At 67.2% G+C, this 21,901-nt stretch overlaps 7 protein-coding genes across 8 annotated transcripts in view; 5 read left to right on the plus strand and 2 right to left on the minus strand.

Annotated features, from left to right (window-relative positions):
- Positions 1 to 20,105, plus strand: part of TUBB4B (tubulin beta 4B class IVb) — a 36,539-nt gene extending 16,434 nt beyond the window's left edge. Inside the window, exons 2-5 of one of the 2 annotated variants that reach the window (XM_056132993.1) lie at positions 17,777 to 17,838; positions 18,289 to 18,397; positions 18,470 to 18,580; positions 18,908 to 20,105. In XM_056132993.1, the coding sequence (XP_055988968.1) occupies positions 17,782 to 17,838; positions 18,289 to 18,397; positions 18,470 to 18,580; positions 18,908 to 19,968 (1,338 nt within the window). In that variant the 5' untranslated portion in view covers positions 17,777 to 17,781 and the 3' untranslated portion in view covers positions 19,969 to 20,105. The remainder of the gene's footprint in view (positions 1 to 17,776; positions 17,839 to 18,288; positions 18,398 to 18,469; positions 18,581 to 18,907) is intronic. The other variant, XM_056132992.1, reaches the window with a different exon arrangement.
- LOC130040925 (uncharacterized) lies at positions 387 to 938 on the plus strand. The gene has a single exon (XM_056133040.1). It carries the CDS (start codon positions 387 to 389, stop codon positions 936 to 938), a length of 552 nt encoding a protein of 183 aa, XP_055989015.1.
- RNF208 (ring finger protein 208) lies at positions 1,645 to 2,510 on the minus strand. Its single transcript, XM_056132997.1, has one exon. It carries the CDS (start codon positions 2,490 to 2,492, stop codon positions 1,776 to 1,778), a length of 717 nt encoding a protein of 238 aa, XP_055988972.1. The 5' UTR covers positions 2,493 to 2,510; the 3' UTR covers positions 1,645 to 1,775.
- Positions 2,940 to 5,933, plus strand: CYSRT1 (cysteine rich tail 1). Its single transcript, XM_056133003.1, has 3 exons — positions 2,940 to 3,001; positions 5,230 to 5,373; positions 5,516 to 5,933. Exon 3 carries the CDS (start codon positions 5,523 to 5,525, stop codon positions 5,931 to 5,933), a length of 411 nt encoding a protein of 136 aa, XP_055988978.1. The 5' UTR covers positions 2,940 to 3,001; positions 5,230 to 5,373; positions 5,516 to 5,522.
- On the plus strand, positions 7,014 to 7,481 carry RNF224 (ring finger protein 224). The gene has a single exon (XM_056132665.1). The coding sequence runs from the start codon at positions 7,014 to 7,016 to the stop codon at positions 7,479 to 7,481; it is 468 nt and encodes a 155-aa protein (XP_055988640.1).
- On the plus strand, positions 8,400 to 13,124 carry SLC34A3 (solute carrier family 34 member 3). The gene is made up of 13 exons (XM_056132981.1): positions 8,400 to 8,410; positions 8,964 to 9,072; positions 9,251 to 9,337; positions 9,522 to 9,650; positions 9,738 to 9,881; positions 9,950 to 10,061; positions 10,133 to 10,328; positions 10,410 to 10,499; positions 10,585 to 10,648; positions 11,019 to 11,186; positions 11,254 to 11,370; positions 11,438 to 11,562; positions 12,660 to 13,124. Exons 2-13 carry the CDS (start codon positions 8,988 to 8,990, stop codon positions 13,122 to 13,124), a joined length of 1,782 nt encoding a protein of 593 aa, XP_055988956.1. The 5' UTR covers positions 8,400 to 8,410; positions 8,964 to 8,987.
- CIMIP2A (ciliary microtubule inner protein 2A) lies at positions 20,098 to 21,877 on the minus strand. The gene is made up of 7 exons (XM_056132996.1): positions 21,822 to 21,877; positions 21,445 to 21,659; positions 21,123 to 21,373; positions 20,920 to 21,046; positions 20,740 to 20,834; positions 20,458 to 20,575; positions 20,098 to 20,186 (listed from the first exon to the last, which is right to left on the minus strand). The coding sequence occupies exons 1-7, from the start codon at positions 21,875 to 21,877 to the stop codon at positions 20,098 to 20,100; spliced, it is 951 nt and encodes a 316-aa protein (XP_055988971.1).
- Positions 21,878 to 21,901: the final 24 nt, after the last annotated feature.

A 21,901-nucleotide genomic window follows, 5' to 3' on the forward strand; every position in this document is an offset into this window, starting at 1 on the left:
TGTTGGAGGAGTCTGTCGGGTCGGCCCTCCCAGACGGCACTGCTGCCCCGGCTTGGAGGAAGCCTACACCTGGAGCTGACCAGGCGCGGGGGCCAGGAGGAGGCTGCGGTGCTTGAGGTCAGTGTTAGACCCTGCCCACCCCGAGGGCCACACCAACTGCCGGCTTCAGACGTACCTCCGCCACCCTGGGGTCCCAGCCTGCCCATTCGAACATCTGCCTGGGGCCCAGGCCCCCAGATCCAGGTGCCCCTGCCCCTAGGCTCTCCAGTCTGCCTCCAACCCCATTGGGCCCCAAGTCTACGACGCCCTCTGAGGAAGGGACAGACAGCCAGGCCCCTCCAGGTGTTCGGGCCCCCGATAATGAGCCCCTCCTGGGGGCTGGGCCCATGGTGCAGGATGAAGAGCAGGAGGAAGAGGAGTGCCCTGTGTGCACGGAGCTATACGGGCTGGGCGAGCACCGCCTGACCCTGCTCCACTGTGGCCACGGCCTATGTGTGGGCTGCCTGCGCCAGTTGCTGGGCACAGCCCCAGGGGCAGACCTGGGCCGCGTGTGCTGCCCGCTGTGCCGCCAGAGGACGCCCATGCTGGAGTGGGAGATCTGCCAGTTGCAGGAGGAGCTGCTGCGGGCTGACGGGCCCCAGCGGCCCCCGCCCCCCGCACCCGCGCTGCGGGGTCCCGGGCCCTGGAACTCCCTCGAGCACCGCTACCGGCTTCACTTCCTCACAGGGCCCCTGGGTGGCCGAGGCTGCCTGCCCTTCCTGCCCTGCCCAACGTGCCTGGGCGCGCGGCTCTGGGCCCTCCGGGAACATGGCCCTTGCACCCGCCGCTTGGCGCTGCTGGGCCTGCTGGGCCTGGAGCTACTGGGGCTGCTGCTCATCTTCACACCTCTCCTGCTGCTGGTGCTGCTCTTGGTGCTGCTGGCCCGCTCAGGCCACTGAGCACGCCGCAGGCCCCAGGGAGCAAGAGCCCTCCCCAGCGGTCTGATGACTGGGGAGGGAAATCCTGAGACTGTGCCAGGCTTAACCGCCGGGAACCGTGTCCGGCCCTGAGCCTGCAGGGGACTCCACATGCTGCGACTGTGCCAAGGCAGCGCCAAGGAAGCCGGGGACAGGCGAGCACCGGGCCAGCTTGCCTGCAGATAGTGGGGCAGTGAGCACGAGACCAGCATCGGCGTGCTCCAGCCAAGGAGACCTGAGCTCCCAGGTCATGGCACAGGGCAGGGTCACCCAGAGGACTCTGAAAGGGTTGAACCCTGGTTCCACCCTGGTTCCACGAGTCCCCTCCTGGCAGGTGGCACGGCCCTACCTGCATGCTGGACAGCTTGAAATAAACGCAGCTGCCCCAGCCAACCTTGTCTCTGACCCTCTACGACCCAGGCCAGCGGCGCACCCTGCCCGCTGCAACCCCAGCTCCACTCCTGTGCAGCCTTCAAGGGGCCAGGCAGACCCCAGAGCTGTCCCCATGCAGCGAGTCAAGAGCAGTCCTCTCCCTCGGCCCACCCGCCGCATGCCTGTATGTGCCCATGGCGATGCCCAGGGTCGGGAATAAGCTGCCTTCTTGGGACCCTGCGGTGGCACCAGCCTGGCAGCGGCCGGGGCCCAGGCCTGGCACCAGACGCAGGCCTCAGTCCAGGGGGCACGGTGCAAACTTTGGCAAAGAGTTTTAATGGCAGAGCTGGTGGCAGCGAGAACGCCACGCGGCTGGGGGCCAGAAGCTGTGGTGGGTGGGGAGGCGGCGGGCGGCGCGCAGACAGGCCGGCGGTGGCGGGCGCAGCGCTACATGATGGAGCAGGCGGAGAGCGGGTTCCGAGCGTGGCAGGCGCAGGCGGCACCGCAGTACTGCCGGAAGGTCTGGTAGCAGCTGCCCTCCGGCTCGCCCCCCCAGGGGCCCCCCGCGGGGGCGGCGAGCGCCTCGGGGGGCAGGCGGCTGAGGATGGACGTGTTGACGGCCAACGCGGCCAGGCCGTAGTCGGTGAAGAGCACAGTCTCGCGGCGGCAGGTGGGGCAGGAGATGAACTTGTACTTGGGGCAGGACTCGTAGAGGATCTGCAGGCACTGCTCACACACCGAGTGCAGACAGGACAGCACGCGCGGCCGCCGCTGCGCCGCGTTGTACGTGTGCCCGCACGTGGGGCACTCCAGAGGCTCGCCGGCCGGCGCCGCGGGCGCCCCCGCGTACTGGTTGGCGATGACCTCGCCTGCGCCCGGCTCCGCGCTGCCCGGGCGCGGCCGGCGGGGCAGGGGCGGCGTGCGCGCCCCCTCCAGCGCCGGCACGTCCGCCCCGCACGCCTGGTTGACGATGATCTCGGTGTCGGAGGGCCAGGCCCGCTTGGGGGCCAGGGCCGGGCAGGGGGCGGCCTGCAGCTCGGGGAACTTCTCGGGGTGCACGATCTTCATGGCCTCCATCTTCAGGAGGACATGGGGGCCCTTCAGGCAGGACATGAGGAGGCCCGGCCAGCCGCTGCCCGCCTCCGGCCCCGGGTCAGCGGGCATCCGGCCTTCTCTGGTGACACTCAGCCTCGGGGCGTGCGGGGACGCGGCGCGGGGCTGGAGGGCGGGGGCGGGGGCAGCATCCTGGTCCCGCCAGGTCTGGAGGGGGCTTCTGGGGGCCGCCGGCGAGAGCGGGGGCGGCAGGCGCGCCCCCCGCGGCCACGGGGGCGGGGCGGGTCCAGTCCTAGGCGGAGGGGGCAGGGGGGGGCGGGGGCGGGGGCAGCCGGGGGCAGGGGGGCGTGGGGGGCCGCCCCGGGCCGGACGCCGGGCCCCAGGGCTCACCCAGGGTCTCCGGCCGCGGCCGGCGAGGGGGCGTGGGGGGCGCTCCCCCCGCAGCCGCAGTCAGCAGTGCCCGCGCCGAGGCATCCGGGCAGGCGGGGGCTAGGCGGGCGCCATGGGTCCAGGACGGCGCGCCCAGAGAGGGCAGCTGGCCTGCGCCCGGGCCGCGGGGCGAGCGGGGCCGCGGGCGCGGCGGGCGCAGCGGAGAGGCCTGGGCCGGGCCCGAGCTGCAGGTGAGACGGACGGGCCGTGAGCGCGCGCCGCGGCCGCGGCCCCGTCCGCGTCCCCGTCTCCCCGCGCCCCTCCCCCGCCCTCACAAAGGCCGGGCGCCGACCTCTGACCCGGTCCGCGCGCCCCCCGCGCCCCCCGCGCGCCGCCCGCGCTCACCTGCCCCAGCCTGGCGGCCCCGGCCGCGCCGCCGCCGCAGAGGTGGTCTCGGACGGGCCCGCCGCGACCTCGCGACCCGGCGACCTGGGCGGGGGGCGCGGGCGCGGGCGGCGGGAGGCGCGGGGGCCGCTGAGGGGCGCGGGGCTCGGCGCGGCGGCAGGTGCGTGCAGAGCGGGGCGCGCTCTGCGGCGGAGGCGCGGGGACCGCAGTGCGCGCGGCGCCCGCCCGCGCCCGCAGCGCCACCCCCCGCCTGGGGACCCGCGCGGGGTCCGCGGGGCGGGGCCAGCCTCTCGGCCTCCCCTCGGCCGCCGCGGGCCCGGCGCCGCGCCGGGGTCCCCCACCCTGGGCCCTCGGCGAGCCCCCGCCTCAATTCGGGAAGGAAAATCCTGCTTTTCTCTCCGTGAGGCCGCTGGCGGCCAGGCGCAGGGAAGACAGCCCTGGGGTGGTCCCGGGGTGGATGATGCTGGTGCGTTGGGGGGGTGGGGAGGAGGACGCCTCGCTGGGCGGGGGCCGCGTGTTCCCCGCCCGCGTTACTGTCTCCCCGTGTGCCTCCCCCGGCCCCCACGGGGCAGGTGGCCGAGGGTCCTGCTCACAGGTGCACCCACCAGGCTGTGCCCGAGCCGCATGCGCGCAGACGGGGGTGAGGGCCCCGTTAGGGATGTGGAAGGCTTAGGGGAGCGCGGAGGGCGCAACCCTGCGGGTGGGGCAGCCCCTCCAGCGTCCGGGCCTCCCCTGGCACATGCCCGCGGCACACGCCGGCTCGCCAACCGCGCCCCGCCCGGCAGACGCCCGGTGGGAGACCTGGCTGGCCAGCAGGGGCCAGGATCCCAGGATGGTGGGCACCCACCCCGCTGCCGCGGCCCATCAGTCGTGCGGCCAGAACTGGGCCCCACAGCTGCCCGGGCTGCTGCAGGCAGAGGAGCCCCGGGAATCTCAGGGTGCTGGGGAGGGAGCCCGCGTGGGTCTGGCAGGCTGCAGGAGTCTCCGTGGGCATTAGGGCCAGACTCAAGGGTCTGTGTGACCCAGGGCCAGTGTGTGGATCTCAGATTCCTCGCAGCTCAGGGACCGCAGCTGTGCCTGGGGCGAGTGGGGCAGCAAGGCTGGGATGGGCCCCAGCTCTGATGGCAGGACCACCAAGGCCGCGCCGGCCACTGGAGGTGCCACCTGCACAGCCCATCCTCCCACAGAACCATGAGGCGGAGCACCAAGGAGGCCCCGCCCCCGGCAGCAGGCCCCGCCCCGCCCCGGCCGCAGAGAAGCCCTGGAGCAGAGCCGGACAGCGGACCCCAGCGGCTCCGCGCATGCGCGGCCTCCCCCGGCGGCTGCTCGGGCGGGGACCGGGGCTGTTGGCGCCTGCGCACTGGGGCGCGGCCAGTCCCGTGGCCAGTGCTGGGCTAAGTCGCTGGAACGCGAGTCTGGGCTGGTCGGACCGGCTCTACGCGCCGGCCACCTAAGTCACCCTGGCCTCTGGGGCACGTCCGATTCAGGCCCGCCCTGCTTGGGACTTCCCCCCACCGCACCCGGCACCAGGAACCGGGGATAGGGGTCGGGCCGTCCCCGGAGCCACGGGGCTGTGCATGTGGAGGGGGGGTAGGTTCTTGAGCAGGGCCAGCCCGACCGCGTCTCCCGTGTCCACTGCGTGACCCTGCGTGCCACCTGACAGATGACAGGAGTGTGCCATGTCCAAGGGGAACGGGGCAGCCCGCACCCCCTCCCAGCCCACCAACCTGGGAAACCGTGATTTGGGGCTGACGGGCGTGAGATAGGCGCGTCTTGTTTGCAGAGGTGTGTCAGGTAGCGCCTGGGCCGCTGACAGCAGCGGGGGCCAGGCGTGTTGGTCTTTGCGGGCAGTGCTGGCATGTGGTCCCCACACTGGGGTCCGCCCCGGCCTGCCCGCTTGCCCTGGATCTCGCTGCTGCCTCCGCCCACCTTCCCGGTAAGGCACTGCAGGTCCCCCGGCCCGGGTGCGGGCAGGGCTGGCTGACCCAGGCTGACACCCGGGCTTAGCATGCCTCTGGACCTGGGCAGGAAGGGTGGGCCTGCAGGCCCAGCTGGCTGAACTGGGGCCTCCCAGGAGCGCGGGAACCCCACTGTGGCCGCGCCCCGGGGCCCCGCCTCTCCCCAGGAGGGAAAAGGCAGCAGCCAAGGCTGGGCTCACAGGCACTACGACCCGGAGCCCACGAGAGCAGAGGACCCGCGGCTGCTGGCGCCACTTCAGGTGGGTCCCAGCCTCCTCCCCATTCCTGCTCCAGTGCAGACCCCTGACCCACACCCTCGCCCGCAGCTGGCCCCTCACACTCAGGCGCCTGGGCCCTGAGTCCCTGCCGCCACCAACCCTCCTCCTCTGCCCACCCTGCCAGGCCCGCCATGGACCCCCATGAGATGGTCGTCAAGAACCCCTATGCCCACATCAGCATCCCCCGCGCTCACCTGCGGCCCGACCTGGGGCAGCAGCTGGAAGCAGCACCCTCATCCTCAGAACCTGGGCCCCTGCCACTGGGGCCCTGCGCCCCAGAACCCCCCTGCACTCTGCAGCTGAGCGACGCCAAAGGTGCTAAGGGGGCCAAAGGGGCTGCCCCCGTCCAGGGACAGCAGACTTGGCAGCCCTCCGGCAACCCCTATGGCAGTGGGCAGCGCCAGGCAGGACTGACATATGCCGGCCGGCCGCCTGTCGGCCGTGGGGACGACATTGCCCACCACTGCTGCTGCTGCCCCTGCTGCTCATGCTGTCACTGTCCCCGCTTCTGCCGCTGCCACAGCTGCTGCGTGGTCTCCTAGCCCGGACACTGGGCTGAGCTGCCTCCAGCCCCAGACGGGGGGGGGGGGGCCCTGCCCTTCTCAGGCCCCCGTGGCAATAAAGCAGCTGGAACTGTTTCCACGGTTGTTCTTTGTGGCGGCGCCTTGGGGACAGGCCCTGGGTCGGGGACAGCACAATCCCAGCGGGACCCGGGGGGCTGGGGCTGGCAGGTCTGGGAGGGGCCGCTGTGGCGGGTTTCTGGGACAGAAGCCCAGGCAGCCGGGAAGGGCCTGCCTGCCCGTGAGTCACCATCCCACCTCCATGCTGGCGTTTTTCTGGTTTCCCGCAGAACGCCTCCTTCCGAGCCACCTGTGGGTGTGGCCTCCGCCATCCTCCCTGCCTTTGGGGGTCCCCTGCAGCAGGCGCCCCCACTGGGTAGCCTGGTGCTTCTGGGCTGGGCAGAAGTGGCCGGAGGAGCAGAGTGAGCTGGCCTTGCAAGGCCAGCGGGTTCCGGTGCCCGCCCTCCATGAGCCAGGGTGACTGGCCACAGGGTGTGGGCAGAAATGTCACTCCACCCAGGCCTGCCACGCGGACCTGTCAGGCCAGTTTCCGAGGGGGAGCAAGGAGACATCCCCCAGGGTCCTGGGGATCCTGAGCCCCCTCTGGGCTCCCCGGGCTCTCATGTGTGTAGTCAGGACTTGGGCGGGCAATGTGTGGGTGTTGCAGATCAGCACGAATGGGCCCCAGGTGATGCTTCCCGAGCCTCCTCGGTGCATCTAGCCCTAGGGGTCAAGACCCAGGGCCTGAGGAGGCTGGGCGGCTCCTGTGGGGGGTGGGCTGGGGGGCCTTATCTCAGTGAGGCTGGAGGCCCCGATGGATCCAGTTGCAGACACTTTGTGACTGAGAGGGCAACCCCGCCCACCTGCCCGCCCGCCTGCTGACTCCTGGTGCCAGTAATGCGAGCCCGGGGAGGGAGTCACCACACGCACCTGGTCCCTCACCCCGGCCTCTGTGGAGCCGGGCAGAGGTGCCCAGGGGAGTGGACTCAGGTAAGAGCAGTCAGGGTTGGGATGGGGTGGGGCTGGTCCGAGAGGACATCAGATGCACTCCATCACCCCAGGATGCTGCAGCCCGGGACGCCTCCCGCCCCGCCGGCCCCCGAGGAGAGGACAGTTGCTGTCGGGGCCTGGCATGGCATCTGCATCGTCTGCTGCTCAGCTTACGACCTCTCCGGCCACCTGCCCCGTCGCCTCTACTGTGGCCACACTTTCTGCCAGACCTGTATGCGGCGGCTGGACACGGTGGCCCACGCCCAGCACTGGATCCCCTGCCCGCAGTGCCGCCAGAGTACTCCGATGCCCCGCGGGGGGGTGGCCACGCTGGACCTCGACCTACCTGCCTTCCTGGCTGTCAGAGCCGATCGGGACCCCCGGCCTTTCGCCACTCCCAAAGGCAGCTCAGCTGTTACGCAGCAGCCGGTGGAACCGGCGCCCAGCTCGGGACCCCAGCTGCACTTCCCCTGGGGGCCCCACTGTTGCTGGGGTTGCCGCAGCCTCTGCTGGGCACCGGGGGGCAGCCCAGAGGTCTGAGGTCAGGCCACTCTGCGCGGTGGCTGATGCAGTCCCTGGCAGCCTGCTCGAACCTCTGGGGCCCCCGCAGCAAGGACACCATCCGGTGGCATCACAGCCCAGCCCTAGCCCCCGGCAGTCAGCTTGACCTCGCTCTCTTGCTTGCTCGCTCATTCTCCTCCTCCTCCTCCTCCTGTGCAGTCCCCGCCTACACATGACAGAACCCCGGGGACCGGCATCGCCCCTGCTGTGCCCTGGCCATCAGGCAGCCGAGGAGAGGACTCGGGCACGGCTGACTCAGTGCTCCCAGCTGTCCTCTCCTGGCCCTGCATGACCTCCTGCCCACAGGAACCAGGATGGCCCTCTGTCTGGAGCCTTCCTGGAAGGAGCTGTCCCCTGGGGGCCCGCCCTGGGCAGGGGCAGTCAGAGTGGGGAGAACCCGAGAAAGTGCTGAGAGGACAGTCAGCAGTCTCCTGCCTGGGCAAAGTCCCCGACAGGACAGTTGGCAGTGGGCAGTGAGCAGGTGCCGCCTGTGGGCCCCCGCAGCCCCAAGCTGGGAGGTTTTCCTGCAGAGGGGCTGCTGGGAGGGAGGTTCCCCTCATACCCGGTTGATACCCCACAAGCCCTGGCTGCTGTGCTGGGTTGGCCCCCTGCCTGGCCCGGTCAGGGCACCCCCAAGCCTGTCAGTGAGGAGAGGGCCTGAAGAGCCCCCCAGGGCCCCCAGCCAGGCCCAGAGTCCTGCAGGCTTGGTCCTGCCCACAGCTGTCACCTGGTGTCCTCCAAGAGGGCCCGGAGCCCCCCGGGGTCTGCAGCACCCCTCGGCCCTCAACTGGGTAAACATTAATGGAAGGGCTCGAAACACAGAGGTCACGTGTGCACTCAGCGGACCTTTGACCTGAGGCTGCTCCCGCCCCTCCCCTTCCTGCAGGTGCCCCTCATCACCCACACAGGTAGGAGCTTCTAGAACCTGCCGGAAGAGCTGAGCACTAGGATGGGGCTTGGGTACCTCCAGGACCTCAGGCCCCGCCCTGATTCCCTGGGAGCTGAGGGCAGAAGGATGGCAAGGGTCAGTGAGGTGGGGGACACCAAGCCCCCTGAGACCACTGGGCACTGGGCCAGGGCGGCCAGAGCCCCACTGCACTCCAGGGCTCAGTGGGCCAACGGCACCAGAGGGGTGGTGGGGGCCCGAGCCCCTTCCCTGCCCCCCTGGGGTGGGGCCCTTATCGAGCAGAGGCGTCACCACTTGGTATCAAATGCCAAAGTCTAAGGGGACCATCAGCTGGTTCCTCAGTGACAGCGGAGCGGAGCTCCACACCAGCACCAGGGACCACACGGCCTCCTCCAACAGGACTGGTGAGGAGGCGTGAGCAGGGCCCTGACAGTGGCCTGGGGTCCCTGAGGGGGAGATGCGTCCCCAGGAACTCAGCGAGAGCAGCAGCTCGGGGGGGGGGGGGCACATGCAGGCTGGGGGTGGAGGAGCCGTCTGACCTGTCCTTCCTCTAGCTGGCCCACCCCTGCCTCACATCCATGCCGAACTCCCTCACGGGGACCCAGGTGCCGCACCCCACTCTGGACCCAGTCGTCCTGGTGGACCAGAGCCAGAAAGATGCAGGTACCAGGGGCCGTGTGCTGGCTCCCCACGCTGGCTCCGGCCAGGGCGGAGGGCACCTCGCTTCCTGGGAGCACCTCCTCCTGCCCTCTACCGCCCCCTCTGCTGCCTGCGCTGGGGCCCTCCGTGGGGTGAACAGAGCATAGGTGGCCCCGACCCATCTTCCCCCACCCCCCCACAGAGGCCACGGGTTCTGCCCCTATCATGGAAAATGGAGACACGGACCCCTGGACCATCTCTGAGGAGGACACAAGCCAGCCCTGGAAAGGTGGGTGCGCCACTGTGGGCCCTGGGGCACAACAGGGTACCTGGGCAGAACGAACGAGGGCCCCGGCCCGAGGGGACTTAGCCCCTGCAGTCTGGCCCTTCTGTGAAAGGCCTGCCCTGGGGGACGGGGCAGGGATCTGGTGGAGGGCCCTGCTGCTGAGGATGACCCTTCCCTGTGTCCCCAGAGCTCAGTGTGGCCGGCAGGGCACGCCGGGTGGCCATCGGTTTCCTCAAGGCCTGTGGACTGCTGGGCAGCCTGTACCTCTTCATCTGCTCCCTAGACGTGCTCAGTTCTGCCTTCCAGCTGCTGGGCAGTGAGTGGTGGTGCGCCCAGACAGAGGGGGACCGACGCTCAGCACTGCAGCAGGCTGCATGCTGACACCCCTCTCCCCTGGACACAGGTAAAGTGGCCGGAGACATCTTCAAGGACAATGTAGTACTGTCTAACCCTGTGGCCGGGCTGGTCATCGGCGTGCTGGTCACGGTCCTGGTGCAGAGCTCTAGCACCTCCTCGTCCATCGTGGTCAGCATGGTGGCCTCTGAACGTGAGTGTCGGGCCTTGCTCGGGAGGGAGTTGGCGGGCAGGGCCACAGGGCTGACTCGCTCCCCACAGTGCTGACTGTCCAGGCTTCTGTGCCCATAATTATGGGTGTCAACGTGGGCACCTCCATCACCAGCACCCTAGTGTCCATGGCCCAGTCGGGGGACCGAGATGAGTTCAGGAGGTGAGTGAGGGTAGGGCAGGGGTGGGCCACAGGCTGCAGGGCCAGCTCCCAGCCTGCTCTTATGGTCACAGGGCATTCGGCGGGTCTGCAGTGCACGGCATTTTCAACTGGCTGACGGTGCTGATCTTGCTGCCGCTGGAGAGTGCCGTGGGGGCGCTGGAGAGACTCAGCCAGCTGACCCTGGGTACCATCCACCTGGAGCCGGGGATGCGTACCCCCGACATCCTCAAGGTGCTGACAGAGCCGCTCACACACCTCATTATACAGGTGAGGAGCTATGGGCCCTGTGCTGGGAGGGGATGGGGCCTGGAGGTGGCAGAACCCAGGTCTAGCTGCTCTGTCCCCCAGCTGGACACTGACGCCATCACCGACAGCGCCACGGGCAATGCCACCAACAGCAGCATTATCAAGCGGTGGTGTGGGACCGAGGAGGAGCCGGTGAGTCCCACCCGCCTGCTATGGGTCCCCTTGAACCTGCCAGGCACCCTGCACGCCCAGACGCTAAGCCCTGTCACCTCTGCAGACCCAGGGCAGCGACTGCGGAGACCTCTGCTCCTCCCAGAACAGCTCTACCGTGCTGGTGCCCTGTGAGAACCGGCCCACCCTCCAGCCCGCCGGGACATAGCCCCCCTCCCCCCCATGCCCGGTAGCCATGCCCAGGAGTCCCAGACACGCCCTCCAGGCCCCATCCCTGTAGCCCCGCCTCGCTCCAGTAGCCCCGCCCAGGGGCATGGACACGCCCCCGCCCTCTTTCCCCGCCCACCCTTCCTCTAGCCCCGCCCAGGATACATCCTGTAGGCCCCACCCCTCTAGCCTCGCCCAGGATGCATTCTGCAGGCCCTGCCCCTATTGCCCCACCCAGGATAGATCCTCTGGACCCCACGCCATGCCCCCATAGCCCTGCTCCCGGCCCCCGCGAGGATCCCGGCCTCGAGTCCAGCCCTCTCCTGCCCGCAGGCCACCACCTGTTCACCTACTCATCGCTCAGCGACCTGGCCGTGGGCCTCATCCTGCTGGCCGGCTCCCTGCTGGTGCTGTGCTCCTGCTTGGTGCTCATCGTCAAGCTGCTCAACTCGGTGCTTCGCGGCCGCGTGGCCCAGGCCGTGCGGGCCATCGTCAACGCAGGTGCGTGGGCGGCCCGGGGCGCGGGCGGCGGCGTCGGGCCGCGCTGACCGCACCGTTCCCCGCGCAGACTTCCCCTTCCCCTTCGGCTGGCTCAGCGGCTACCTGGCCATCCTGGTCGGCGCGGGCCTGACCTTCGTGCTCCAGAGCAGCAGCGTCTTCACGGCCGCCATCGTGCCGCTCATGGGTGAGCGCGGGCCCTGGCGGCGGGCGGGGGCGGGGCGGCTTGCGCGGCTGACCCCTGGCTCCCGCAGGGGTCGGCGTGATCAGCCTGGAGCGGGCGTACCCCCTCCTCCTGGGATCCAACATCGGCACCACCACCACGGCCGTGCTGGCGGCCCTGGCCAGCCCCGCGGACAAGCTGCTCTCCGCCGTCCAGGTACTGCCCTGGAGGGTCCTGCCGCCGGCCCTGCGCACCGCGGCCCCTCCCGCGCGCGACCCCACCGTCGGCTCAACTCGGGCACCTCGGAGGACCTCCAGGAGCGCCCACTGTGAGGCCTGAGGCTGCGGGGAGCCCGCCCGAGCCGCTGCGCCCCCAGTCCAGCTGCGGGTCTAGGAGCGGCCAGGGCCTGTGCGGGGCCCTGTGTGGGGCGTGTATGGGGCCGGGCGCGCGCACGTGCGCAGAGCAGGCGGGTCGCCGGGCCAGTTGTGGACACTTTGCAGAGGGGCCAGGTGGGGCGCGGGTTCGGGGGCCATGCGCGTGTTCAGGTGTGGGGCAAGTGCGGGGCCAGGCGCGTGTGCGTGTGTGTGGCTGGGCGAGAGGCAGGTGTAGGGCTGGCGGGGGCGGGTGCGGACGCGTTGCGGGGGGGCCGGGCGCGTGCACATGTGCGGGGTGACTGTGCGGATGGAGGTGCGTGTGGGGGGCAAGTGTGGGCACGTGTGCGGGGCTGGTTGCTGAAAGGGGCGGGCGCAAGTGCGGGGCGCGCGTAGAGGGGCACGGGTGTGAGAATGTGAGCAGGGTTGGGTGCGGGAGGGGGGGCGCCCGGGAGCGTGTGCGTGTGCGGGGCTGGGCTCTGGGCGGGTGCAGGGCGCCGGAGGCCCCCGGGTGTGAGCGCACGTGTAGAGCCTGGCGCTTGTACATGTGAGGGGCGCGTGTGCGGGTGCAAGTGCGTGCGGGGCCGGGCTCGTGTGCGTGGTCAGGCAAGTTACATGTGCGGGTCGCATGTGTGTGTGAGGGGGGACGGTGCGGGTACGTGTGCGGGGCTTGTGTGCGGAGCGGGTGCAGGCACGTACGCGGGGCCGGGTGTGGGAGGGGCACGTGTGCACGGTGGTGCGGGCACTTGCGCGTGGCCGGGTGCCGGGCAGGGCGCATGTGCGTGTGCGCGGCGGGTGCGGGCACGTGCGCCTGACCTGGTGCGGGACCGGGCGCTTGTGCGTGTGCGGGCACGCGTGCGGGGCGGGGCGGGCACGCGCGCGGGCAGGGTCCGCTCCCCGGAGGACGCGGTCGGCGCGCTGACCGTCTGCCCTCGCCCCCAGGTGGCGCTCATCCACTTCTACTTCAACCTGGCGGGCATCCTGCTGTGGTACGTGGTTCCCGTCCTGCGGCTGCCCATCCCGCTGGCCAAGCGCTTCGGGAACGTGACCGCGCGCTACCGCTGGGTGGCCGTCCTGTACCTGCTGCTCAGCTTCCTGCTGCTGCCGCTGGCCGCCTTCGGGCTGTCGCTGGCGGGGGGCGTGGTGCTGGCGGCCGTCGGGGGGCCGCTGCTGGTGCTGCTGCTCCTAGTGATCCTGGTGAACGTGCTGCAGCGGCACCGGCCCGCCTGGCTGCCCCGCCGCCTGCGCTCCTGGGCCTGGCTGCCCCGCTGGATGCGCTCCCTGGAGCCCTGGGACCGCCTGGTGACGCGCTGCTTCCCCTGCGGCATCTGCGGGTCCCCCGCGGGCTCCACCAAGGAAGCCCACTGCTACGACAACCCCGCTGTGCTGGCCTCGCAGTGGCTGTGAGGGCCCCGGAAGGCAGGACTCGGCAAATAAACCACTGCGAGCCGCGTGTGGTGAGCGTCTCTGGCGGGTCGGCGGGGAGCGGCGCTGCCTCCTGCGGTCAGGGCTGGGGCTGCTCCTGCGGGCGCCTGGACAGAGCCCGACAGCTCCGGGGAGCCACCCAGGGCCGCTGGACAGGGATGCGCCGGGGGCCTCTCGCCCAGCGCTGGCACAGGAGTCAGCGGCCGAGAGGGCAAGCCCCTGCTGGAGGTGTGGGCCCCTGGGGCCAGACAATGACAGCCCCTCCAAGACCTGGGCTCTGCACCATCCCCGCAGCCCTTCTAGACCCCCATCCGAGGGTCCTGCATCCCTTGGAGCCACAGACTACCCTGACTGCTGCCACCCCCACCAATTCCTCAGTCTCCAGAGACCCCTGGATCCCGGACTCCTCCTCTCTGCACACAGGGCTCCCGTGGGTGTGCTCAAGTGACCCCAGAGTGCTGGTTCTAGGCGTTCCAAGGGGAAAATGGGCAGCACACCGGGACCAGCACCAGTTTCCAGGGCTGCCTCAGTGGCAGCCTGTTGCCCTCTTGGGTGTGAGATTCAAAGAGAAAGGCGCAGTGGTGTGCAGGACGCGAGTGTCCAGTGGCCGAGAGCTGTTCCCCTGGCTGGTCCATAGCGACAGACGAAGGATCGGGAACAGGGCCCCAGGCTGGTGGGTGGTCAGTTTCTCACTCCTCCCCAGCCAGCCCGATCTCTCCCCTTGCTGCACAATTGTCTTAGTTTTGGTTGTAGTCCAGTAATAGTTCCCTGGTCCTAATCTCCTCGTAAAGCTCAAAGTCCCCTCCTCTAGTCCTGACTTTCTAGTCTCGTTGTAGCCTCATTATCCTCTGCTTCCAGGCATCCTTGTCATCTGGTCCTCCTTCTAGTCCTTCTCTTCAACATAGTCCTCATTCTCAGCTAGTCCTTCGCTCCCACTCTCCCCTCTCCCCCTACAGCATAGCTATATTAGAAATCGTGAAGGGTGGGGGCACGCATAGGTGGGGTTAAACATTGTCATAAGAACAGAGGTAAAGTCACTCCAGGGAAATTAGATTTTTTTTTCTTTTTGGGTCACATTTAGTGATGCTCAGGGGTTATTCCTGGCTCTGCACTTCGGAATTACTCCTGGTGGTGCTTGGGGGACCATATGGGATGCCAGGGATCGAACCCAGGTTGGCCACGTGCAAGGCAAACGCCTTACCCGCTGTACTATCACTCCGGCTCCGGAATTAGGAGATTAACTCAAGGACAAAATCTCATCGGAGCATTCAGCACTCCAGATTACTAGGAGATCCACTCAAGGTCAGGATTCCATCCAGGGTGAATTTCTTTCTCCTTTTCTCAGCTAGTCATCCATTCAAACAATCATAAGTTTAGATTTAGTATAAGAAGTGATTTACTTCTTATATTTCTATTCATTTTGTATGAACACAGTACGAGATATATTAAGCTTAAAGGTTGGCAATTCCTGGGGACATCCGCTATGCATTCCAGGCAACAGTCCTCAGGTCAGGTTAGTCTTTCCTAACCCCATCAGGGTCCTTATTCAGTTATTTCTTTTGTTGGCCAGGTCAGAGTTTGTTCCATGACTGTGCTCTTAGTTTCCTATTCTAATGGCCCTTAGTTTGTCTCCTTTCGATGCCAGAGTACCTTATAGCTTGCCCTGGGTCCATCCAGTCTCTTCGTCAGGACCCTGCTTTTGGAGTGCTAGAAACTAAGGGCAATTGAGGCTTTTTTCTTTTCCTTTTGGGTCACACCTGGCGATGCATAGGGATTACTCCTGGCTCTCCACTCAGGAACTACTCCTAGTGGTGCTCGGGGGACCATATGGGATGCTGGGAATCACCTGTGTGCAAGGCAAATGCCCTACCCGCAGTCCTATCGATCCAGCCCTGCAATTGAGGCTTAAGTCAGGTAAATATGGAAGCTCAGGAGTTTACTTTGGAGTCAATTAACTTCCATGTTCCAAAGTATAGCATGAACGATCTTCCTGTGTCTGTTCAAAAAGGACATTGCTAAATAAGTCATGCAAATGACAAAGAAAAGAGAATAGCAATATAGGATTATTAGTGCTTGATGAAATTGGGTGTGCTTCAGGAGCACTGTTATGAGTAGCTCAATAAACCTTAAATCCCTGCAGGAGGAGTAAGGACAACCCAATGTTATCCAACAGTGGGGGAGGGGGCTGGGCATTAGGCTGTGGGCAGGGGATTAAATCCTGCCGGCTCCCTATAGAACCCTCAGCTGCTCTCTGCCTTGTAGGTTGGTTGGTCCGGGGGCACACTGAGGTGCTCAGAGGTTAACCCTGGCTCTGCACTCATGGGTCATTCCTGGTAGGGTTCAGGGGGACATACAGGGTGCTGGGGATAGAACCCCAGTAGTGCCTTTCAGGCCACATACTGCATTGTGCTTCTTTTTGAGACCCAATTTTTTATTTTCTTCAGGGAGTGACTTGCAAACTGTCATGGAATCCCAGCACCAACCCCACCGCCAGCCTGCCCCTTGACAGGCACATTTGTAAGTTTGGTTGGTGTAGTGTGTGGATAAGGCCCAGTTCTTGCCCAGTGCCCTTTCCAACCGATCTGAACCCCTGGCCCCCTTTGCCTTGCACCCGCACCCTCCTGTGCCCCGTCCCTCCACACCTGATTACTTCTAAAATGCTGCTCAACTTGGGTCCCTTGCTGGAGCCACAGAGCAGGGCCCCCACTGCAGTGCACCTTGAAAGCCTGAAGGTAGCCTGGCCTGGCGAGCCGTGGGTGGGGGAGGGCAGGCCCCTGGCCTCCCCTTCCGGGGCGGCTGAGGCCAGCAACAGAGGCAGCCCCAGGTCCTGTGAGGCCTTGAGCACTGTCTGCCCTGGCTGGCGGCACTGCAGCTCCCCTGGGAGCTCAGCCACTGGGGCACAGAGCAGCCTTTGTGCCACTCCTCCGACAGCTGCAGGGCGGCCAGTGCCTCTCCTGGGCCAGGGTTCTGGGCTTGGCTGGGCCTGCCTGTTAGCCACCAGGGCCCACCTCCTGGGGGCAAGCGGAAGGGCCGTGGCACACTGAGCGTCCAGCCCTGTGGGCATGGTATTTGGGGGTGTTCTGGGGCCCCCTCGTGAGGGGAAGACCAAGCACCCCAGGAAGCACCCTTGGCAATGGGCACCTCAGGGAGGGGAGCTGCCCTTCTCACCCTCCTGTGAGAACTGCCTGCAGCAAACCAGGGCTGCCTGCGGAAACCTTTTCTAGCACTGGGGACCCCCCAGGATGCCAGTTGCCAAGTGAGAGGCTCAGGAGGCCCTAAGCTTGAACCAGGCAAGAGGCTTCCTCCGAGGCATGCTGGGGCAGGAGGAGCCTCAGGGTTGGTTTGGGTTTGCCCCCCACCCCAATACACACACACGTGCTGAGTTTACTCCCCAGGATCTTATGAAAGGTAACTTTTTTTTTTTTTTGCTGGGTCGGAACCCAGGCATCACTCTTGCTGGGGGTGGGGGGGCCCAGATGGGATGCCAGAGAGAAGACTAGTGGACCGTGTCCGAGGGAAAAGGCCTACCCACGTGCTTTCTCTCCGGCCACCGCAACATCTTTACTCCTTTCTTGCTCCCTTAGATCAGGGAGGCTTTTTGGGGCACAAAGTAATTTTTCATCGGAGAAGTGGGAGGCTGGCAAAGTAAGTATGGGAGCCTCTGCTGTAAAGAGAACTCATTTACTAGGTCCTGCCCCCACACATCCGTGGGCCGGGGAGGAGAGGTCAGCGGAGGAAGGTCAGCGCCCCGCGGGACTCCGCGGGACCACAGAGAAAAAAATCAAACCCTCCAGGGCGGAGCGGAGTATCCTCTAGTCTTTCATTCTTTAGAAAATGTCGCAGGGAGCCTGGGCTTTGCGGGCCTGAGCCCCACCCGGGTTCCGGGCCCCGCTGCTCCACGGGGCCCAGGAGTGATCCCTGAGCACGGCCGGGTGTGGTCCCCAAACCAAGAGACTCGCGGAGGCCGGGGCTGGCCGGGCCCGAGCGCGCGTGTCCCCCACCCCCCACCCCCCGCCCCGGCCGTCCGGGGACGCGGTCGCCCCGCGCGCCCGGCGAAAGCACGCGTAGCCTGGACAACGGAGAAGCATTGGCCGGTCGGGCACGCGAGCCGGCCGCCGCCCCCGTCTCCGCGCCCGGGGCCGGCTCCCAGGCGACCGGCGCGGGGCCAGGCCGTCGCCACAACACGGCGCCGTCGCCACGGGCCGGCCGGGGCCCCGCGCCCGCCCGCCCCGCACTGCGGCGGTTACCAGGACGCCGGCGCCGCGGAGCGAATCGCGCCCGCCGCCGGCGCCCTCGCCCGGGACAGCCAATGAGGACACAAATCAATCATTTGAAACACCCAATGGGGCGCGCAGCGCGGCGCCAGAGCGGGACCTTGATAGGGAGCGCGGACGCCGCGACGGACCAATAGGGAGTGAGTGGCGCGGGGAAGGCGTGTGCCCGGAGGCGGGAGTGACGGAATTCGAGCCAATCGGACGCGCGCTCCGGGTAGCCTCTTTCTGACGACCCAATCCGAGGCTGGAGGAGGCGGGCGCGGCGCCTATATAAGCCCTGGCCGCGCGTCGGTTGTGCACTCCCCGCGCCCGCTTTTCAGTTTTCTCGTCGGTCTCCAGCCCGTGTTCCCGCCGCCGCCGCCGCCATGAGGGAGATCGTGCACCTGCAGGCCGGGCAGTGCGGCAACCAGATCGGCGCCAAGGTGAGCGGCGCGGCAAGGGCGGCGGCGGCCGGGGAAGATGGCGGCGGCGGGGGCGGCCGGGACTGCGGGCGGCCGGGCAGGGCAAGGCAGGCGCGGGAGCGGCCCGGGGTGGCGGCGCCGATTGGCGCCGGCCGGGGCGGCCGGAGCGGGCGGAGAGGGTTGGAGCGGCCGGCGCCGGCCGAGAGCCGCCCCGCGTTGAGGCCCCGGGCGCCGGGCCGGGCCGGAGGGCGGCGGGGCGAGGGCGGGCGCCGGGCACGCGGGCCGGGCCGGGGGCTGCGAGGCCCCGGAGCCGCCGCCTCGCGTTGCAGGACCCGCGCGGCCGCGCCGCGGGCCCCGGGGACCCGGCGGGGGAGGGGAGGGCCGGGCCGCGCCCGTCCGGGGCGGGGCCGGCTCCTGCGCACCGGCCGGCGTGACTCAGCCTGGCCGGGCGCGCCCGCCCGCCTCCGGCAGTTCTGGGAGGTAATCAGCGACGAGCACGGCATCGACCCCACCGGCACTTACCACGGGGACAGCGACCTGCAGCTGGAGCGGATCAACGTGTACTACAATGAGGCCACTGGTGAGCCCCTGGCCCTTCCCCGCCGCCACCCCCCGCGGCCCGCCCCCCCCCCTGACCCCTCCTGCCTTCCAGGTGGCAAGTATGTGCCCCGCGCCGTGCTCGTGGACCTGGAGCCCGGAACCATGGATTCTGTGCGCTCGGGACCTTTCGGGCAGATCTTCCGTCCAGACAACTTTGTCTTTGGTGAGTGATCTACTCCAGCCCTACTCGGGCAGCGCAGAGGTCAAGGGATGCCAAGGTCACCTATCCCCCGCCCAGGCTTGGGCTGGGAGGCGCTCCCCCACCTGCTAAATCTCCCAAAGCAGCTTTGGGGAGACCCAGCTGTCTGCACTCTGGCTGGGCACGAGCACTGGAATCTGCAGTTGAGGCAGAGCCAATCGGTTTGGCCTGGCTTGTCCTTGGGAACTGTCAGAGCCAGTAGGGAGAGGCTCACTTCTCAGCTGCCTGAGGGGGTGGCTTTGGAGGGTCACCCTTGGTGTTGGAGTTTGGTGACCACCTGTCCCCCCACAGGTCAGAGTGGAGCCGGCAACAACTGGGCCAAGGGCCATTACACAGAGGGCGCGGAGCTGGTGGACTCGGTCCTGGACGTCGTGAGGAAGGAGGCGGAGAGCTGCGACTGCCTGCAGGGCTTCCAGCTCACGCACTCGCTGGGTGGGGGCACAGGCTCGGGCATGGGCACGCTGCTCATCAGCAAGATCCGCGAGGAGTACCCCGACCGCATCATGAACACCTTCAGCGTGGTGCCCTCGCCCAAGGTGTCGGACACGGTGGTGGAGCCCTACAATGCCACCCTGTCAGTGCACCAGCTGGTGGAGAACACAGACGAGACATACTGCATCGACAACGAGGCACTGTACGACATCTGCTTCCGCACCCTCAAGCTCACCACGCCCACCTATGGCGACCTCAATCACCTGGTGTCAGCCACCATGAGTGGCGTCACCACCTGCCTGCGCTTCCCTGGCCAGCTCAATGCTGACCTGCGCAAGCTGGCCGTGAACATGGTGCCCTTCCCACGCCTGCACTTCTTCATGCCTGGCTTTGCCCCCCTGACCAGCCGGGGCAGCCAGCAGTACCGCGCCCTGACCGTGCCCGAGCTCACCCAGCAGATGTTTGATGCCAAGAACATGATGGCCGCGTGTGATCCGCGCCACGGCCGCTACCTGACGGTGGCTGCCGTCTTCCGTGGCCGCATGTCCATGAAGGAGGTGGACGAGCAGATGCTGAACGTGCAGAACAAGAACAGCAGCTACTTCGTGGAGTGGATCCCCAACAATGTGAAGACGGCCGTGTGCGACATCCCGCCACGGGGGCTCAAGATGTCTGCCACCTTCATTGGCAACAGCACGGCCATCCAGGAGCTGTTCAAGCGCATCTCAGAGCAGTTCACAGCCATGTTCCGCCGCAAGGCCTTCCTGCACTGGTACACGGGCGAGGGCATGGACGAGATGGAGTTCACCGAGGCTGAGAGCAACATGAACGACCTGGTGTCCGAGTACCAGCAGTACCAGGACGCCACGGCCGAAGAGGAGGGCGAGTTTGAGGAGGAGGCGGAGGAGGAGGTGGCCTAGGGCTGTGTACCCGCCACAGCTTGGAAGCCTGTGAACTTTATTCATTCACAACCTGTTCCGGTAGCTGTCACTGCGTGTGCACTTCCTCTTCCTGTCTGACGCGTGCTGTACAGACACATTAAAGCCTTTTCATAGTGTCTGGTTGCGCCTCTCCAGTTCATTCTGATAGGCCTTGCGCGTGCTGTCACCAAGGGTCATTCCGTACTTGTCCTGCATGGCTGTGAGGGCCAGTGCAGCTGCCATGTAGCCAGCCCACCAGCAACTGGCCTGCCTGCACATACCCCCAAGCACCTGATTCTGAGGACCAGCCTGTCCCCTCCCCTCCTCTGGGCCCTTTCTACCAGGAATTTGGGGAGGGGAGTGAGCAAAGTCCCAGTTCTAGGGTCCTGGGGACTGACTACAGGGGGCAGGTGGGTAAGGACTCAGTTGCCCAGCTCCTCCCTGTACATAAGTAGGACCGAGATGGTAGGGAGGATAGCCCCAACTCACATGGTATGAACCCCATGTAGAAGGGTATCTGACCCTGGCTGCGGTAGATGGTCCTGCTAGGCCAGTGGCTTTGGGGCAGCCTCTCGCCCAGGTTACAGATGGGATTTCTGAACAGGAACTGCAAAGGGGCACAAACTGAGTTCTCCAGCCGGTAGCCAGTGAGGAGGTGATGCACACACACACACACACACACGTACTGACACGCACACCCCTGCTCCAACCTGGAGAGCCTGTAGCCAAGGCCTGGGTGTAGGGACTGGGGTGGGTCATCGGGGTATCTACCTGGTTCTTGTCAAATTCGTCCATGGCCTGTGTGACCCCGTCTCGGTAGTTCATACCCATTACCCAGGCAAAGCGGGGGACAAAGCCAGCATAGCCTGGGGGGGCAGGAGAAGTCGGGGTCCAGGCAGAGGACTCACCCCTCAGGCCAGTGCTGGAGCTGTGACCTCCCTCCTGACTCACCGGAGATGGCCTTGCGCTGGACAAGGTTGGGGTGGTCCAGCTGGGGAAGCCTGTGGAAGTGTTGTGGGTCCAGTGTCTCCTGTGGCTGCCTTGGTACGGGGAACTGGTCCCTCCGCCAGTGGTACAGCTGTGGGGTGGCAGGAGCTGTCACTGGCCCAGTCCCCCCTCCCCTGCGCTCCCTGGGGGCTGGCTCCTCCTCTCACCTGGTTGTGCCTGGGTGCTTTGGGCGCTGGGGCTGCCTGTTTCCAGTACTCCTGGGGAGGCAGTCTCAAGCCTGGGTGCCCCAGGTCTCTGGACTCATCCTTCCTGCCTGGTGGGCAGGGGGCGTAGGGGCTGTAGGGCAGGAAGCCTGCGGGCAGTGGGCCCTCATCCTCTGCCTCCAGCTGACCCTGGGAGTCTGGTTCCTGCGCTGGGAATAGGCCCAGGACCCTGAAGTCCTTGTAGGGCTTCAGACCTGAGTGGACAGATGGCCTGAGCGACAGCAGGGGCGGCAGGGCGTGGCCAAGCCCTTGAGCCCTAGCTCACCACTGTAGTGGGGGATGTGGGGCTCCAGGAGGTCTCGGCAGGGCACGAAGGGGGTCTTGGGCTTGCTGTAGTCCTCCGTGAGCTTGGGCTTGGAAATGGGCGAGAGCACAGAGCACGGGCTCTTTTGAACGCTGGGGTCGGTGAGGAGCTGTGCCGTGGTGTGCCCGTACGTGTGCCCCACCTGGAAGCGCAGCTGCGGATAGAAGCCCGCGTAGCTGCCAAGGGGAGAGGAGGCACAGAGCCAGTGGGCAAGAGCAGCATCCCCAGCACAGGCTGTGGGCAGCAGGCCCCATGCACCCGGCCTCACTGCCAGCAGCCCCACACTCCCTGGAGTGTCGCGCCCTCCTGCCAGTGATCCGGGGCTCCCTCCAGCTCACCCTGGGATGTAGTGAGGCTCTGGCGTGAAGAGGGGGTGTTTGGGAGTGGCCGCCATGGTGCTCAGCCCCGCGTCTTGGCT

The sequence above is a fragment of the Sorex fumeus genome, unplaced genomic scaffold, assembly GCF_029834395.1.
Source record: "Sorex fumeus unplaced genomic scaffold, SorFum_2.1 ptg000095l, whole genome shotgun sequence".
In the NCBI taxonomy this organism is placed as follows: Eukaryota; Metazoa; Chordata; class Mammalia; order Eulipotyphla; family Soricidae; genus Sorex; species Sorex fumeus.

Bases quoted from the DNA above. Each gene is read 5' to 3' on its own strand.
- RNF208 (XM_056132997.1), bottom strand. From the start codon at position 2,492: ATGCCCGCTGACCCGGGGCCGGAGGCGGGCAGCGGCTGGCCGGGCCTC.
- CYSRT1 (XM_056133003.1), top strand. From the start codon at position 5,523: ATGGACCCCCATGAGATGGTCGTCAAGAACCCCTATGCCCACATCAGC.
- CIMIP2A (XM_056132996.1), bottom strand. From the start codon at position 21,877: ATGGCGGCCACTCCCAAACACCCCCTCTTCACGCCAGAGCCTCACTAC. The intron at 21,374-21,444 runs GTGAGCTAGGGC...CTGTCCACTCAG, and splicing joins CCACATCCCCCACTACAGTG to GTCTGAAGCCCTACAAGGAC. The intron at 21,047-21,122 runs GTGAGAGGAGGA...GCCACCCCACAG, and splicing joins AAGCACCCAGGCACAACCAG to CTGTACCACTGGCGGAGGGA.
- SLC34A3 (XM_056132981.1), top strand. From the start codon at position 8,988: ATGCCGAACTCCCTCACGGGGACCCAGGTGCCGCACCCCACTCTGGAC. The intron at 10,062-10,132 runs GTGAGTGAGGGT...TTATGGTCACAG, and splicing joins GACCGAGATGAGTTCAGGAG to GGCATTCGGCGGGTCTGCAG. The intron at 11,563-12,659 runs GTACTGCCCTGG...CCTCGCCCCCAG, and splicing joins AGCTGCTCTCCGCCGTCCAG to GTGGCGCTCATCCACTTCTA.
- LOC130040925 (XM_056133040.1), top strand. From the start codon at position 387: ATGGTGCAGGATGAAGAGCAGGAGGAAGAGGAGTGCCCTGTGTGCACG.
- RNF224 (XM_056132665.1), top strand. From the start codon at position 7,014: ATGCTGCAGCCCGGGACGCCTCCCGCCCCGCCGGCCCCCGAGGAGAGG.